The sequence below is a fragment of the Perca flavescens genome, chromosome 19 (genome assembly GCF_004354835.1).
Source record: "Perca flavescens isolate YP-PL-M2 chromosome 19, PFLA_1.0, whole genome shotgun sequence".
NCBI lineage: Eukaryota > Metazoa > Chordata > Actinopteri > Perciformes > Percidae > Perca > Perca flavescens.
The window spans coordinates 26,769,619-26,782,058 of record NC_041349.1 but is presented as its reverse complement, the minus strand read 5'-3'; the positions used below and the strand labels follow the sequence as shown (position 1 = coordinate 26,782,058).

General features: G+C 43.8%; 1 protein-coding gene across 2 annotated transcripts in view; it reads right to left on the bottom strand.

Annotated features, from left to right (window-relative positions):
• Window positions 1-12,440, bottom strand: part of kirrel1a (kirre like nephrin family adhesion molecule 1a) — a 37,885-nt gene that overhangs the window by 18,372 nt on the left and 7,073 nt on the right. For both annotated transcript variants that reach the window (XM_028564442.1, XM_028564443.1), the window contains exon 2: window positions 2,020-2,169. In XM_028564442.1, the coding sequence (XP_028420243.1) occupies window positions 2,020-2,169 (150 nt within the window). The remainder of the gene's footprint in view (window positions 1-2,019; window positions 2,170-12,440) is intronic.

Genomic DNA, 12,440 nt, shown 5'->3' with positions numbered 1-12,440 from the left:
AAAGACAAACTGGAGTGAACAGTAAGGGCGGCTGCGTAACAGAATGAGGACTGCATGTAAGTCGATGAATCGGCCTTTCAATATATATTTTTTTACATAACAGACATTAGCCAGTCAGTGTCACCCGCTGCTGATATGACAGCGGTGATGATGTGATGCTCCTCAACCAAGTGGAAGGGCGTCAGTCTGTCAAAATGGGCCCGAGGGAGCTTCGCGTTTCCCATCAAGCATTGGGTGATATGTGCAGAAAGGGTGGCCAAAGTTAACATCAACCTAAATAAGTGCACAGTTTGTCACGACATGGTGTGATGGGGGGCAGCTGCTGTGGCTGTAGTAACCTCTTACATCTCTCGGCCAAAACTGCTTCGCTGGCTTCATCTAGCCGTAACTAGAAAAACGTGTTGTCAGCATACATTAGCCACTGCAGTTACATACTGTACACGCAATGTCGTACCGGGCGAGTGTGTCGCTGTCCTGCTGTGAGACAGTAAACCAAATTCCACATCTGTAACACATGAAACATCACAGATGATTTGAGAAGAAAATGATTTGCTGGTAAAAAAAAAAAAAAATTTGGAAGCGTGTCCTGTGCAGTAAGTAGCTGGTAGTTTAGTGATTAATGCTCAAAGCACTGCTGTGTAGCCTCACAAAGCTGCAAGCATGGCTGTAGACTCTTAGTCTGGTTTTATGTTAGCTGAGTTACTCCATAGTCTATCCAAATATGTAAAATACATAAAATACGGACACTTGGTATTATACAAATAACCGTAGTTTCTTTGTTTAACCGCAATGCGTTGCTAACATTAGCTTAAGTCTTAAAGTGTATGACTGTTAATTTAGATATGCCAAATTTTAAGTGATTTTTGGTCGTACTATATCTTTTTATTATTATTTCAATTGTTAGTTGTTGGCACTTGACCCTATACGCGTCCATAGCAACAACAACGACAAGGAGGGGGATACAGTTTTATGATAATAAAGAGGCATGGTTTACTTCATAGGCTGTGTATTTGTGGTCTTACATTATCTGGGTCACATAACAGTGATATATAACCAAAGGATGTATCCTGGAATTCATTAAAAACTTGAATTTGTTTAAAAAAAAAGTCCATTTGACTGAAAGAGACAATTGCACTGTTAATCGCAATTATTTCTGAGACCATTAATAGTACCGCAAAATTTGGAATTGTTACGCAGTGTGGCCGACCGAAAGGGGCAACGCGGTTGCCTTTTCTACTCTGTCATCACGACGTCTCACCCCTCCCTTTTGAGATCGGCAGCACCATCTCATACAAGATGGCTTAGAGGGATTATTTTGAACTAGAAGATTGAAAAAACTATCTAATTTGCATTAAAGGGGAATGCAAATATATTAAAATTAGGCCTTTTCTTACCTATTAAAACCTAACCCAAATAACCGACTGGGATAGTTCATAACCTCCGTCCTGGTTTGGAGCAACACTGTAACAGTCCAACTAAGAGTTATTTTGATGACGAGTACAAACTTTTCAATTCAAAATGTTTTATTTATTTACTTCTTTTCTCGTTTGTGTCCATTTAAATGAGGTCGTTGTAAGTCTGTTGCGCATTTATTTGAGCTTGATGTCACGGTTTTGGTCATCTTGGGAGGATGCTTGAGGGGGCAATCAGGGGTGGGATGGGGATTATACTAGAATTATTTCATATGTTGATTTTGTGATTTAAACTGCAAATTTCCAATAAACATAAGTTTAAAAAAATATATATTTAAATGTCTTCCCTCTGCACTCTGAAATGTGTCATAACAAGTTAAACAAGTAAATGGTGAGCCGTCTTCGCAAATGTGGTTTAAAGACTTAAAGAGTACCCGAAAGAACTCAAGGCATTCGCAACATTTCCGCAGCTTTAAACATGCAGCAAGAAATGTTGCCTGTCAGCAACTCCAATCCAAAAGTATCAGCATCAGCTTTGAAAAAGCCATCTTAGTCACATGCTGAACAGAGTGAAGGAAGCCGTGAGAGAGGCTGTATGATGTCTCACCCTGGAGGTCCTCGCCGATGCCCAGAGCCAAGCCATCTTTGGTCCACTGAACAATGCCTGAGTAGTTGAAGACAACACAGGACAGGATCACCCTCTGGCCCCGCACCACCGACTGGTCTGCCGGCTCCTGAGAGAACCTCGCTGTCCACACTGGAGAGAAAGATAGAGAATTGGAATTGGGAGAAAGGGAGGGTTAAATTAGGGACTTTCTCTTTCTCTTTTTTTTTTTACTGTGTACACTCTGCCGGCAAGCTACTGTAAAATCATCCCAACCACACAGCACATAATTGTATCTGTGGTTTTATGGTTAATTGATTGAAAACTGCATTCCCCTGGCAGAAACGGAATGCCATCTTTGATCCCACGTTGGCTTGCGGCCATTAAAAAAAAAAAAAAAATGGCACGGGAAGACGGAGGTGTCAAAGAATTAGAACAGAGTTAGAGAAGAAGAAGAAAAAGAATAAAAGAAGACGAAGAGGTGGTTTAACGCTGATTCAGTAGAGAAGCGCTGGGAGATCAAACAGCCAACTTCAGCCATAGGGTTTCTCACACCCCTTTTTCTTCTGCTAGCTCCAGACCTTTATTTCTTCCAAACTCTCTGGCCCTCCCTCTGTTTCCCCCTTCTTCATTCCTCCCTATGAGTCATCTCCCAGGCTTCCACTCCACAACCAAAACTACAGTGGCTGTCATTGTCTACCACACTCTCTCCCTTCAGTCTGTAGTCCACTCTTACAGCAGATAGACCAGCGGCGTGCTGGCCCACCGACCGACTGTCTAACATGTGGGGAATAACCAGAACCCCCCCCCACACCACCACCCTCTGCTATTGTTTCACACTGTATGATGACAAGTTGTAATTAGCTGTCCCTTGAAGACATGACACCCGTACAATAGAGGAGAGGCGATCACCGTGGAGGATTTGCATCTCGCTTTAAATTTTCATTCTTTCCATTCTCTCGCTTCCATTTTTCTCCCCTCTCCCACTTGTTATTTCAAGGAATCTTGTACTGTGGATCATTAACCCGATGCTGCGCAGTACACCCTCTTCATCCTCTGCCATTACCTCTCTCCTTCCATTCTCTCTCTATAATGTTGTATGTCCTTTATCCAAATTGCTTTGCTTCACTCTGTGCTTCCCCCCTTCCCTCCCCTATATATGTATGCATCCCCACTCGCCTCCTTCACTTTGTACATCTATAATGCCGTCTATGAATGTCTTTTTGCCTGCACTGATTTTCCTCTACCTCTCCTCCACTGTATGGGCCTCCTTCTTTCTATATACATATATAATACTGTATATGTCCTTTTACCCATAATGCTTTCTATTTCTGTGTTCCTCCTCCTCGCTGGTTGGAAGGGGGTTAGAGGCGGACTGTCACAACTCATTTATCACATTAAATATCAGCCCTCCAGCACTTTCTTTCTCCCTCTCTTTCCCATTCCCCCGTCTCTCTCTTCTCTCACTTTTTTCCCTCACTTCCTTTTCTTCACCTCCTACCATTTACATCTCTCCTTCTCACTTGTGTCTCCACTTTTTTATCACCCCCCCCCCCCCCGTACCGTTTCCCGTACACTCCCTCTCTCATTCCCTCCCTCTGAGCCCTCCAGCTCTTTTCTTAAGGTTCCCATCTCTCTCACTATTTTTTTAACAACTGCCATATGCCTCTGCACCCCACCTACCGCCTCCTCTCATCATGACCCTCGGTCCCTATCTCTCACGTTTCCCCTCTCTTTCATATACACAGACATGCACTCTCCCCCTATCATGTCAGATTTGATGTGATTTGCAGTGGTACAATATGCCTGATAATACAAAAGAACCCAGTCATGCAAAAAGATTTCCTTACCAATCATAACAATGGCTTCTGACAATGCAGCGCATTAATATTCTGAAGATAAAGGAGACGTACGAGGATACACAGCGAAAAGGGAATCAGATGCACACGGAGCTCTGAGACACGCATACCTAGAATAATTTAGTACTGAACCAAAAATAATAATAATAGCGGACCGTAATTTGCTCCCTGAGGAACACCCAAATGAACTGGAATAAACAAAGCAAACAATAGAGCAACAATGATTGGCTGTGAAAAGTTGGGAAGTAAAAGTCATGTCAAAAGTCAAAAAGCCTTCGACTGTAAACACTGAAAAAAGGCACCACAAAAATTCATGTTTCCAACCACCATAGCTCAACGAAATGCCTTAGTTACTGTAAAAGATTTTTCAAAGAAAGAAAAGAACTATGACTATTGAGGTAAATAAGAAACTACTAGCTATATACTTGCAATACAAAGTCAGTATATTTATTACATAAGAAATTAGGAACTCATTTCACTTATTTAATATTTTCTCAATCATCCTCTTACTATGGGGGATGGGGTCCAACATGAACATATCATTTTCTGCCAAAGTTGGAATACTTTTTGGTTATTTAGAAAGTAGAAATTCACTGGTTTGAAGTGGGTGGGGCTAAGTTGGAAATAATTAATAAATAATACTTAAGAAAGTTTTTGTTAAAAAACTTCTAATTTTATTGTTGCTCATTTAGATGATTTGTCTGAGCTTTTTCACAAGCCGTGTTTCATTGACAAGCAAATTCCAAGCGAATTTTTAAAAATGTGGCAAAAAAAATAAATACGAATTAGGCGCGTTTCCATCAAATGGTTTGGCGCAAAACCACCTCAAGCAAGCGTAGAAAAACAAACATTTTTGCGCAGTTGAGGAAGTTTTATAGAAATTGTCGTTTCCATCCAGCCTTTCTAATGTGATACTTCAAAATGTGCATAAAGATACGTTAATGGAAACACGGCTACTGAAAACAGCTGTGTGCTGCTGTTGAAAACATGTTGCCAGCTGTGAAAACCAACAGAGTTAGCTTAAAGGTGCTAAAAAGCTCCATGGATCCACAGGGGACCACATAGACCACATAGTCTGCAGATTAAATGTTACATATGCTCTGAGCCTATTATAGCAAACACATATGGCAGTGATGTCATAGTAATTTAGGAGGATAATTTATAATCAGCAAGATATACAAAAAACTAACAGTAGAAACAAAAGGTCATCCTCGAGAGTGTAGATTTGGGCGTTCATTTCGTGTATGCGCCCTAATTTGATACAACTCAGATCCATCTAATCGCAATTACTGGAATGTACAGTGTGGATTTACACCATCTTAAAAAGCATAACAAGCCTTTTCTCAGATATACATGGGTGTAAAGAGAGTTTATCTGGGTTTAAACTACCACGCAACCTTGAAAGTAGCCTGAGGGCAAGCAAATCCTTTCCTCCACCACCTCAGATATGTTAGCTGGAGGTATTCCCTCAACTGCCTCGGTAAACCACAAACATAATCCAAACTGAATACTCCTGAGTGGAGGCTACACAATCTGCAGCGAAAAACACCCATGCAAAGGGCTGAGGACTGAAAACACTGACTCATTTAAACATGTGCTCATCGCCTTCTGATTTCCATATTACCCAGTTAACACTTACGTGTACGTGCGCGCGAGTGTCTGGGTGTTTAACGAAGGAAATCGACACGCAGCGAGCAGTCAGAGCAAAGGCAGGACAAGAAAAGCGTATGCGAGGGAGCTTGTATTCTTTCATTATGTGGGTTATGCTGCAGCGACAAATTTAGAGTGTGTCCTGATTTCCTTGAGTCACTGATCCCCAAGATACCACCGGGAGACTCCGAGCACCCTGTCCGCACAAACGCCACGGTCACAAAGAGCTGCGACCGTGACCACATGCACTGGGACACACACACACACACACAAACAAAAACAGGCGCTACAGATGACATAACCTTCACCACATGGGCTAACCATTTCCCGTCAACACAAACACAACCACAGCCCCAAACATATAATCCACACGTACAAGGCGGTTTCCAGAACATGGATTAAACCACGACTGGGACTAAACCATCAAGCCAGCGGAGCATCTCCATCTCCATCTCCATTGGGAAATGGTCCTTGGTTTAGTCTAGGATTAAGTACAGCCCTAGTCAAAGTTTGGAAAGGGATTAGGGTTAAGCTGGAGCCTAGGACAACAGCCCCCACAGACACTGTGACACCAACCTCTGCTTGTCAAAGCGGATACAAAGCCAAAAGGCGAGCACGCACAGCTTGGCCGGGTGACTCACCAAAAGCATGGCCGCACGCCGCCATAGTGTGAACCACCGCAGCAATTTAGCCCGTGAGCACCTCTCGCACCATGCGATGGTGTTTTAATAGCAAGGTAATGAAGCGTCAATTTGTTGCTGAGAAGTACTGAAAGGGTATATGCATGCAAAGATGTTTGGAGCTATTTTTAGTATGGGTGCTGCTCGTATGCCCTGCATTTCTTAATTTGCCACACACCCTTGCTGTTAGGTGGCGAATGTCAAAGCTTGCTTTACAGCATTTAGATGCAGGCTGGCCTCGCCTCTGTCCGTCTCTGGGACAGGAGACGAGTGATGCCATGCCGTAGAGGCTTCTGGGAAAGGTTCACTGATGGCATTCGGTCTCATTAAATCAGATGCTATTAAGTAAAAAGGCATTTGTATGGATTGTTATGCTTCGATCTAATTATCTTTGTGTCTGGCCCTCTCTGTACCCCTCTGTACCCCTTCCTCCCCCTCGCTCCTCTCCAGCCAATCCCGCGCTTCGGCTGGATCACAGACTTGCGTCACCATAGCAACAGCTGACGTGTAAAGTAACTGCCCAAAAAAAAAAAAAAAAAAAAAAAAGTTTTCTGTACGAGCGTGTCTGTGAGCGCACACGCGTATGTGCATCTGTGTGTCTGATGAAATCCTCCCCAGTGCTTGGTACACCCATGTTTTTGGAAAAAACATTTTTCAATGACCTCATCCTCCCTCCACCTATCCAATTAATAGTCAGGCGGCCGCGCTGGTCTCTCATTATTTCATCTCTTTCACCCCCCACGCTCCCCTTCCCCATTCTCTTCACTGTTAGTCAATCCTTTCTAAATTGATTTTGTTATCTGTCTAATTCCATATCTCCGCGGCGGGTGGCCGATGTGTTAGTGTTATGGAGGGGCTGCCTGACAACGAGATGCAGGAATAGGGGAACAAAGAGACGGCGAGGTCCACAGACACAGAGCTGTGAAGTGTAACGGAGGAGGATGACATCATTGTTTCAGGACAAAGTTGCAGCCATAGGAGTCATGCAGCACTGACTTTGCCCTCGCTGTTTTCTGAATATTACCGTACATACATCTGGGTGTCAGGCCATCACTGACGGATGTGTGCGTCCATTAGCGTTCTTTGTTTTTATTAATTTTTCGGATTCAGTTCAGAAAGCTTATTCTTATTCTACATTTTGATGATTTTATGCATGGTATAGGCACTATATGTAGCTTATGTAGACATGCAAGGAATGATTATTATCCCCCCATAATGAAAATAATCATTACTTGCATTCTTCTTCCAGTCGACAAGAAAATAGTGGAAAAAAACTCCCATTGCAATTTCAGTTATTTAACATTACAGTTTCATAACGTTCCATTTAACAGTGAAATATAAAACACCGAAAACTGAACCCTAAGAGGATCCGCTTGTCAAAGTATTTTAAGTTTTATCATAATTGTTGTCAATTCATGTTCTGTCAGCCAACTAATCAATAAATCAACCAATCATTTTAACTCTAAACTCTATATGTGTAGCACACGCGTGTATGCAGTTCCTGCTTGTGTTTATGTGGCTGTGGGAACTCTAGCACGTGTGCCAGCCTTCTCTCAACAACATGGCCGCCTGGCAGGATGGCCATAATAACCTGTAACCATGGCGGAGGCGCTATAGGAAGTAACGAGAGGCATATATGGATCGGAGCGGGGGAGTGAAAGGAGGCGACCCACTGAGCCCACTGACACCGTGTCACTCAAACACAAAGGTGACTCCTGGAGGTTGGGGACGGAGCAGAGGGGAAGATCAGGGCCGAGGGGAGAAAGAAAGAGAAAGACACCGACTCGTTCCTTTGTTTGCCGCATTGTCTGCCTTGCTCGCTCCCTTCTTCTGTCACCGTACCTTGCCGTCCTCCCCCTTACTTAGCAGTCGGCGACCTCTCTCTTTCTTCATCTCTTTTGTGGCCTTGCCCCCTTCTCATTACCCATTCACTTCACTTTTGTCTGGCAGGCATCTACTCAGTAATGATCGCTCCCCCCCCCCCCCCCCCTTCGTCCCTCCGCCGACCACCTCATTCCCTTTCTTGGGCTACCTTTCCACCTTTAAGCATATCTGCTTCTCTCTCCCTCCATCACTCCTCCCTCTCATTCCTTCTCTCCATTACTATCAAAATGGTTGCTGTGGAAACCATTGACATATATACAATGGACCAATAGACCCCGTTGCTCTGGACGGAGACCAGTGAAGGCTATTAGAAGCACTTTTACGGTGATCACTTGCTTTACTGCGCAGCCTCCAACTGACAGAGACAACGTAAATGTGACGAAGCAACGTGTCTGAAAGTTGTAAGTCTTCTGGTAGCTGTGCCAAAAGAAATCTCAATAATTTACAATCTTACAAAGACGGAGAGTGTAGGTATATGTAAGGAGATAACATAAGCACAGGATAATTATTGCTAACTAACATGCTAGTTAACATTAGTAATTAAAACTAAACAGCTAATGTAAGTCGAAACTGCCTGCGAGCTTCTCCTGTACTATACGGTAATTCCTCTACTGTGCAACAGTAAGTCACTTGGTTATGACACAATCGTTAGCCGATTTTTACAAAAACGTCTGCTACGGAGCCATAACGTGAGGTACAAGGTAATGGAGCCTTTTATACATTGTCGTGTTTCTTTAGAATTAAACAATGGACAAATAGAGTCTTTAAACGCTTCAGATGTAAAGTTATTCACAGTCAAGTGGCGTAAAAAAAAAATGGCGGTCAGTGAAATGCTAACAGGAGGTGATGGCTTTGTAGCAACAAAATGGCGCCATTGGAGGTTCGCGTTCTGAAGCGAAGCTTACCCCCTTGGTGGAAACAGGTTTATTTGAAAATGGCGGGAGGAAAATTGTGCATGCGCTTTGTCTGTCCATTTTGATACTAACGTGAGCGCATATGCTCCTGTCAAGGTGTGCACAACACTCATTTTCTATAAATGTGTGTGTGTGTGTGTGTGTGTGTGTGTGTGTGTGTGTGTGTGCGTGCCACCCCTCTATTCGCTGAGGCCCCCCCTCATGCGCGCATTTCACATCTCAAGAGCTTTATTTGTACCAAACCTCTGTTACAGACATTGTTACCATAGCTACAGCCAGCGAGGACCACTGACACAATGACAGACACAGTGGCCATGGCAACCCCCAGGATCAGTAGTGGATAATATGATAATTCATGGACGAGGCATCTGACACATTACGGGCAACATGAATGTGCTCAAGCGCTGGAAAGCCGGGCCCGTCGCTGGTAATCCACCAGCCTTTGTGCGGCCAACATGCCGTGCGGCTGACAAAGAATACTCTGCTGTAACCAAGGGTGACCAGAACTAACAATAGCCGTCCTCTGGATAAGCTTGGACAAGGGGATACATACATTTCGAGCTGCTTCTCTCTGCAGTAGCGTGCTGTGTAGCTTGTAGCGCACGGAGGTCGCCACAGAATTCAACTGGCATAATCAATATCATATTGGATCAATAACGGCAAAAGGCAGTTAGTTCCCCAGATTGATTTGTGGCAGCGACCCATTCCTAAATCCACTCTGTCTCTAAATGCCACGTGATCCAGCGCGTAAACATCCGCGCCATCAGCTGTTGCAACTTTCAGATGGATCCGCCGATCCACTTACACGTTACAATGGAATCCAGCAGGACATTTTTTTTTTTTTTTAACAAGCAGCGTCCCATCAATAAATCACCCCCTCCAAGGTCTGCTTTAATTCAATCCAGTGTAATCTCATTTTATTGGTATGTACTGTAGCTTCGTGCAATGTCATCTGTCACAAACCGTCCAATAAAAGCCTGGGGCCTTGACCTCCTAGAGCAAAGTAATATTCACACGGAGCCCCTCACCAATACTGTCATCAGTTCATACTGTCACTTTGAAGGGGAGGCTTCTTTGTTGATAGCAAACACTCTTAAAGACTAGAAGACAAAGTGAGCGGGAGTGCTAATAAATCTGGGTTGAGCATTGTGGACTTTTGGATTTTAAAGGGGTGATAGAATGATTATATAGGTTATTTTACACTGTTCCTTAAGGTCTCCTAATAGGGTATGTAACATTGGTTGGGCTGAAAATTGCCCAAATGCTATTTTATTAGGCCCTTAACTACCCTGTGAATATGGCTCTATTTGGAACAAGAGCTTTTCATCCAAATATGGTATGGTCATGAATATTTAGAATGAGCTGCGCGCTGATTGGTTTGAGCGAACCACATATAAACACATTGGAGACTCAACAGTAGGTCTCATATTTCAGACACTGCAAAGTTATACATTGTTTGTCGGGCTATTTCGTTATTAAATTCACTTCTGAGACTTTTTTAAGCGAGAAATCAACTATATAAAGCTCAAATATGGGCCGTTTTACGAAAATTGATGGCTAATTGCAAATTTGGTAAGACTGTGTGTCGGAGTTCAGGGCTGGCAGCACACAGCACTCCCTACCCGCGCAAAGTCACCGTTTTTTGGGCTAATGGACTACCAAACGCTGCTGCCCTGACAGAGCTCCAGGGCCTGCAGCTCCCCTCTTCCTGCTAGCTAAATGGCCTGTGTGTGTGTGAGTCAGAGCACGGTCAGCGAGCTTGTTACGCCAGCAATCTCTTACCACAGGTTCCAGTTAATCTTGGCTGGCTGCCAGCTGCCGGCATAACTAGAGTAGCTATATTTACAGTTTGAATTTCGTCACGCCACTTATATAACATCTACCTAAAGGTCTTATAAAGCTAACAACGGTGTCAGATTTCAAGTTAATGAATTTTTGTGAACATTAGGGGTTTCGTTAGCTGTGACTGTCCCTTCAATCCTAGCTATGTGTAGCTACAAATCACGGATAGTTAGCTTCATTTTCGGCGTAATTAGAGTATAGTTACAGTTTAAATTTCGTCACGCCACTTATATAACATCTACCTAAAGGTCTTATAAAGCTAACAACGGTGTCCGATTACAATTTAATGAATGTTTGTGAATTTCAGAGGAATTCTAAGAGGAGGCTAGCTAGCTCTCATTGATAGAGCTACATCCAGCCGCAGGCTCTATCAGTGAGACTCGCGGACAAGGCGTTTATTTCCCCAATCGTTTGTTTAAATAACTCAACACATTATAATTACACACATTAAAAGATTAACTGGAACCTGTGGTAAGAGATTGCTGGCGTAACAAGCTCGCTGACCGTGCTCTCACTCACACACACTGGGCATTTAGCTAACAGGAAGAGGGGAGCGGCAGGCCCTGGAGCTCTGTCAGGGCAGCGGCGTTTGGTAGTCCATTAACCCATAAAACTGTGACTTTGCGTGGGTATGGAGTGCTGTGGGCTGCCAGCCGTGACGGAGCTCCATCTACCTCACAGCAGGCCGGGGTCTGTGGAGGAAGGCAGGCCGGGCGGCGAGGCAGCAACACAGGCAGCCCCGGCCTCTGAACTCCTTGAGATCTGCGCGACCTATTCAGAAGACTAAGCTGACCTCAGGTCAGTTGTGTAGCCTATGTAAATGTTGGGGCGTGACAAACATAGAGACTAGAGCCAAATGAGGAGGAGCCGCCGAGTTGACGTCAACTAGGCGGCTTGTTCAGATTCGCCCGTTTTCAGAGGCAGTTTCAAATTGTGAGATTTGCAGAGGAAAGAGGTGTCATTGGGATTTTGAGGTTCTATGTATGTCCTAGTTACCCACTGAACTGTCATTATTCAACTATGACAAGGTAAAATCGGTTTTGCATGCTATCACCCCTTTAAAGGAACACGCCGACTTATTGGGACTTTAGCTTATTCACTGTAACCCCCAAAGTAAGACAAGTCGATACATACCCTTCTCATCTCCGTGCGTGCTGTAACGCTGTCTGATGGTTCCAGCATTAGCTTAGCCTAGCACAGATCCTGCAGGTAACTGGTTCCAACTAGCCTACTGCTCCGAATTGTGACAAAAGTGACAAAATAACGCCAACATGTTCCTATTTACATGTTGTGATTTGTAGAGTCACAGCGTGTACACAAAACAACGTAACATGAGACACAGCCGTCTTCTAACAGTAAACAAACCGGGAACTATATTCTCAGACAGGCTTGCTGCGAGCATATCACTCCGCCCAAGTATTATATTCTTCCGCCTGAGAATATAGTTCCCGTTTTGTTTACAGTTAGAAGACGGCTGTGTCTCATGTTACGTTGTTTTTTGTACACGCTGTGACTCTATAAATCACAACATGTAAATAGGAACATGTTGGCGTTATTTTGTCACTTATTCGGAGCAGTAGGATTACTGGAACCAT